Source organism: Mesitornis unicolor, unplaced genomic scaffold (genome assembly GCF_000695765.1).
Source record: "Mesitornis unicolor isolate BGI_N332 unplaced genomic scaffold, ASM69576v1 scaffold32077, whole genome shotgun sequence".
NCBI classification, from domain to species: Eukaryota; Metazoa; Chordata; class Aves; order Mesitornithiformes; family Mesitornithidae; genus Mesitornis; species Mesitornis unicolor.
In genome coordinates, this window is record NW_010198933.1 from 33,984 (window position 1) to 40,469 (window position 6,486).

A 6,486-nucleotide genomic window follows, 5' to 3' on the forward strand; every position below is an offset into this window, starting at 1 on the left:
CTGCACTGATACATAACTGACACCCTTGTTCTCATCTCCCCACAATACATTTCTGTGTATTTAATACCGCTACTGTGGGCTTCCTCACATTTCAGCTGTGCTGAGATCAAGGGTACTTTTGATGTTGGTAATATCTGCCTCTAGATCAAAGGCTGTGCTACTGAATATGGCTTTAAACTAAACTTTCTTACTTCTTATTCCTGTCAAGGGTAAAGCAACACCTAAAAACAAAGGGAAAGCAGAAAGTCTGAAATGAAGTTATTTTTCATCAATTTTACTTTAGAAAACTTTTTGGCAGAAAAGATTTCCAGGCAAAACTATTTCATGGGGTCTGAATATCCAAAAACTTATAACAAAAATACACTATACCACCACTTCAGTGAGACTGTTCATGGTAATAAGCAATAGGGCCAGGATATGGAAGAGGATTCATATATTTTAATATAGCCATCTAATAAAATTAAGGTACCTTAAGTCAAACCTCTCTGCAACAGCAGGGGATGTGGCAGCACAGTAAGACTGGAAAGGGGATTATTTTAACAACATGATGAACAGGACTAGGGAAATGATCTGGTTTTAATAACTGTGCTACAGAAGAGGAAGGGAAAAGTGATGTTAAACCTGATCTTTGAGCCCATGTGTTCAAACGATCGCAGCAGCACAGCTCACAGAGCAGCAAGGCAGCATGAAGACAGAAAAACAGAAGCAGAGAGCAGAAATAATCAGGCAGAGCACAGAAATGTTCCACTAAGCAATGGGCTTGAATGAGCTCTAATCCTCACAGCCTGTGTGAGAGCAGTGAAGAGCTCCACATCACGATAGTTAACAAATACTGCAGCACCCCTACTACCTGTCCTATCGAGTACAAATGGGTTTCAGTACAATGAGACGAGGCACACTTGCTGATGAGCTCATGGATTCCAATTAGTTCATTCAAAGATCCAATTCTGTTTCTCTTGGAAGGTGACAATCATGGAAACAAATCAAGCTGAAGCCAGAGTAAATTCTAAATAAAAGTAGCCTTGCTCCACTTGGGCAGTAAAGATCCATAGCACATAGCCATGCTATCACTGACTTAGTCACAGGGAAACCATCCATTTAAATACAACAGTCAGAAAAAGGACTATCACTGATTTAGGAGCAGGAAGATTTCCATGGAAAGAGTCAAAGCTGAGTCATCTGCTGAAACTAAAGAAAAATTACAACATCTGGATACTTAGAAAGGTCCCTGAAGACAAATCAAACTAAAGTCTGTTGAAAATAAAAACAGTTGATCAGAAGCTTTAAAATACATCAGCTTCACTTGACACTCAGTTACAAATACCCAGCCAAAACTGAGTAAAAGGGAGCAGAATGAGCTGGAAAGAGTATCCAGACCCACATGTAATGAGCCCAAAATATTTTCCAGGAAACCAGGGAGACAAGCTTTAGCAAGTTTGCAATTGGCTAACATGAGTGAACCAAGGAAAACTTGAGCCAGGGGGTGTCGAAACCTAGAGAAGAAACTTAAGACATCAGCTACTGCAAAAGCCAGCTGATGGGATCAGTCAGAATTTGGGGAAAACTGGACACCTGCAGAGGAACAGATTAGAAAAGTGGTGTCAGAGGAGCAGCTAAGGGATTTCATGAGAAGTGCCTGCTGAGCAGTCTCCAACACCTATGCAACGCTGCCTCTTCTAGCATTGCTCTGCATAATATCTAAAAGTCAGATGTTCAGATGACAGCTTCCAGTACCATGAAACTGGGGAATTGAGGGGACACTACTGAAATGAAGATCTCTCATCTACCTGACGTTAAGTATCAAGGGAGGACAAGGTGAAGTGCTGAAACAAGAACAGTGGTCACTACTAAAGTGTATACCTTATTAAGTGATCTCTTAGTCAAGTGTAGGCACGTAGTTTTCCCTGGTCAATAAGCTTGCTTTTAATTTTGATTATAAGATTATACCAGAATAATTCTTCAGTGTCAGCACAGTGACCTGAACTCAGCAAAATGAAGTATGAAACTATTAGTATGTAATTATTATACTGACTACACTGGCATATACAGATTTTGTACAGACTCCTTCTGCTTTCTCCTGGAGTTAGGAAGCACAACACTGATTTCTAAAATCTTAATTAGTTCAAGTTAACATCTAGAATTTGAGTATCTGATGGGGGGCCAAATTTACATTTGGTAGCATTGGATAATATAACAAATTTCAACCCTTCCCTGACTTTACTGCATTTCGCCTTATGCACAACCACCCCCATCAGCTCACCACTACTATGGTTGGACACAGATTTACCAGGGAAAGAAGAAAAGTCCCCCAAAGGCCACCGTGCCACTCCACCTCCTTCCAATGACCACCCCCAAAACACCACAGCTCTGGTTCATCCAGAGGGCCACCACAACCAAGTCCAAATGCTGCACTCGCTGGTTCCAGCCACCCAAGCCCAGCGCAGCTCCTGCTGCTGCTTTGCCTTTTCCTCTCCTAGAGGTAGTGCTGGAGGGAGAACCTCCAGGGAGAAGTTACGGTCTTATATATTCTACGCATCAGCAGTAACAAGTACATTCCAGAGCAGCACTGGTCTGCAGTGCACTACTGAAAAGAGCGCTGTCTGGGGCATGCTGATCCAAGCATGCTCAAGCAGAAATAGTGAAATTCAGCATTGAATAAAACATCAGTTCTGTTTTTCAGCATTTACTAACACCTAAAAAATAAAAGCCATTTTCCCCATCTCTAGGTCTCCCTAAATTTCTCTTTGAAGTCCTATATCTATCATTGCTTATCTCATTTGATATGATTTATACTGCTTCATCAGAGCACCTCCAGTTCACAGTTGTTCCAGTTTAGGTTTCCAACCTAAGGGAAAGAATTACACCCTGTTCATTTGTGAAACAGCGCATAATTATTCAGTGTCTTACTGAGGGCTCCATTCACAGTTTAATTCCCTCATTAGTATTCCCTGAGCACACTAAATCCTTTTAGCACTTGTATATGTGCATGCACCAAAACTGAGAAACTCTACACTTAGATCACCTTTTTAATTTCAACTCATTTTCCTTTCTGGCTTTCATCTACTGAGTTGTTTGCTGCTCAAGTATTATTAACTGGAAAATACTGTATAGGAATGAATTTAACACTGTAGTTCAACTACAGCAAAACTTTTTGCTACTTCTGTATTGAGGGGAACAACAACAAAAATAAAGATGCAGACAGACTGGAGAGGGTCCAAAGGAGGGCCACGAAGATGACCAAAGGGCTGGAGAATCTGCCCTACGAGGAAAGGCTGAAGGAGTTGGGGCTTTTCTCCCTGGAGAAGGCTCAGGGGGACCTCATCACAGCATTCCAGTACCTGAAGGGCAGCTCCAAAGAGGATGGAGGCTCCTTCACAAGGAGCCACATGGAGAGAAGAAAGGAGACATCTCCATGTAAGACATTATCTACAGTGAGGACAGTGATTCACTGAACAGCCTCCCGAGGGACATGGCATAGTTCCCATCACTGTAGGTTTTCAAGCTGTGGTTGCACAGGGTGCTCGATAGTCTCATCTAGGCTCCCTTTCCCACAGAAGGTTGGACCAGATGATCTTCTCAGGCCTCTTCCAACCTGGGCTGCTCTCTGACTTGATGAGTCTGAACCTAAGAACACCTCATATGTTGACACAGAAATGTAAATAACAGAAACCCCACCTCCTTTGTTTTCTGCCAGTTCTATTGCAGCAGTATTATTTCAACTTTCAGCATAATCTGAAAATTGGTTTCTTAATACCAGTCTCTACAGAAGCTACAACAGTTCCAATTAGTTTCCCATATCTTTACCCCTCAGTTTGATACAACTATTAGCAGAACCCATCCTAAGTATGATCTCCTCCTGCAGGGCTTATACTGCTTTTCTTGCCTACTCCTTAAGAAGTTTCCTATTTGACTGAAGTCTGCTTGGTAGTTAATAAGACTGCAATCTTGACAAACCCCATCTGACAGCTAGAAGTTACAGATGTAGAGATCTACTGTAAAAAGCTTTGTCTTAAAAAAATTAAACTAGCTTAAACAAATCACATTGCTGATATAGCAGTGTACTGCATTCTGCATTTCTCAGTTTAGAAGTGACACTCTCATTCCCCACCAGCCAGGCCTAAAGCATCTGCAATACCCCATGATGTATCATATGGCCACTAAATAGTTCAAACACCAACAGATGAAACAGCAAGCAAAGCTCCTGCTGCCGCAAGAGGTAATATTATTATTATTATTACTAGTTCACCGGTCAGCGCTCTGACACTTCAGAGACCGCAGTAACGCTGGCGAGCCTCCATGTGCAGGAAGTACATTGCCAAGATTTGAGCAACCTTCAATAACAGACAGAAGCAAAACTTTCTAAATTTTAAATCTGAAAATACCAACGGCCCCTGCCTTCAGTTCTGTACATCAAGAAGGAGATACCAAAGACATAGGACTGGTGCAATTAAGAGGTTTAAATTTACCTTCCAAGGAACAGACTGCAAGGCATGGTGCACCCCCTCTGACAAACTACAGAAATAATAGTTCAAATTTACAGCACTGTTAACTTATAGGGACCCTTCATAACAACTGTAAATATTTATTTTTGGCAGCAGTCTCTCTTGTGTCCTCTTTGTGTCTTTTACACCCAAAATGGATAGAAGATGAAAGCAGATAAAGATCAGAAATATCAAGACCAGTTATACATACGACATAAATAGCACAATTCAGTAACATGCAATATCGTTAAAAGCACTCACATGGCATTTCTCCTGTCCCTAGGAAATACAGATGCATTATCCACAAATTACAGATGGAAAATAAACTCCTTTTCTTAAAGAAATAGTCAGCCACTGATAACAAGACTCAAGAGGCACACTTACACTGCAAAAGAGCTAAAAACTGTTTTAATAAGGTCATTTATTCTACAGCAAGGACAGTATTACGTACCTTGTGCAAGCATGTTAAACTCCAAAAACAGTGCTATGTGATAAAGCTCCATAGCTTCTTCAGCCCTAGTCATGTTCAGTTTTCCTGCTACAAGCGCCTGAACTTCACTTAAACTGCCCACCGAAGGGCTGGAGTGCAAAACTGAGAGGTCCACCACGTCTGTGTACATACAGTTCAAAATGACCTTAGCGTATTTTTTTGGTATGATAGATTCATCCAATATAATTCGAGTTGGAGTTCGTAGAGTTCGGTCTGTGATTTCTTCCCCAGTTCGTATCCTCCTCTGCAGCAAGTGACGAAAAAACGGCGATCGGGAGGAAATGACAGCTTTGTGAGCTCTGAGCTCTTCATCTAGACAGTTCTGACTGCCACCAAAGGTTTCAACCAAGTCAGAGTTGGATGAAAAGCTGAGAACCACGTCGTAGTAGCACATGTAATCACACAGCGCGCGCATGTCAACATCTAGGGAATTTGGCGTCCCAAATTCTTCGCTGAGCTGCACGAGGATATCGACATTTTGGAACCTCGAGTCCTCCATTCCAAACTCGCCCGTATAAAGGTAGTGTAACAAAGCAGAAAACATAGGCATATCTATGCCAGCTGTGTTAATATCCATGATTATTTCTGCCCCATACTCTGGTGAGGAAGAAAGCAGCGTCTTAAAAAACGGACACCTTGCCGCCAATATCGCGCGATGCACAGGAAAACAAGTTTCTTGAAATATTAAGTCTACATCGGTACAGTATTTATACTGATAAAGTTCAGCCATGTCTTTTTGTAGCGTCCTGGGTTCTGGTCTTGCCAAATTCGCTTGTAGATAAAGTTCCTTTAAGGCCGACGTCCCTTCGTATTCTTCTACCAACGCGTTGACATCTCGGACGTCCCAGCCCGAGAGGAGCTCGCGCATCTGCTTGGCGTGGTCCGCGGATCGGCTGGACTTGCGGCGCTTGATGAACTTCTTCTTGAGGGTGGCAAGGCCAGAGGTTTTCTTTTTCTTGTCTTGAGGTTTCTCGTGGCCATGGTCAAGGCTGTACAGCTTCGATTCACAGCCAAAACCTTGATGAGAGTAGGATGATGTCCCTGAAGACAGAAAGGAAAATTGAACACGTTTATTCTTTAAATTTAAAAGGGAGGTCCATAACACCCAAACAGTCCATCGGTGTCTCTGCAAGTTACACAGTTGTTCCTTCTCCTCAGATCAGGTAATTCACACTTCTCTAAGCAGGAAGAGAACACTGTGGTCATAACCTTACAGGTGTCACTGTATTAATTACAGGAGGTGAAAAATGCAGCCTTTTTAAAAACTGGAATGGTCTCAGTGAAGTGGTCACACCTCCCCTCTCCCCCCTTCAAAGTGGCTTTCAAATTCTGTTCTTCTAGCACTAGAAGGCACACCTGGCATTCAGACAGTTAACACAGCCACAAGAAAAGAGGAGAAAAAGGGAGTACATTACCAAAACATTCAAGGATATTGAGGACAATGAATTAATTTTCAATGCAAATTTAAGAGGAAAGTAAAAATCCTGTCATATGATAATCAAGGAATGCTGAAAG

At 42.0% G+C, this 6,486-nt stretch overlaps 1 protein-coding gene across 1 annotated transcript in view; it reads right to left on the minus strand.

The window, feature by feature from the left end:
- BTBD7 (BTB (POZ) domain containing 7) overlaps window positions 1–6,022 on the minus strand; it is a gene marked incomplete at its 5' end in the record, with an annotated part of 24,903 nt that extends 18,881 nt beyond the window's left edge. The window contains one exon of the mRNA XM_010189309.1: window positions 4,933–6,022. Within this exon, the coding sequence (XP_010187611.1) occupies window positions 4,933–6,022 (1,090 nt within the window). The remainder of the gene's footprint in view (window positions 1–4,932) is intronic.
- Window positions 6,023–6,486: the final 464 nt, after the last annotated feature.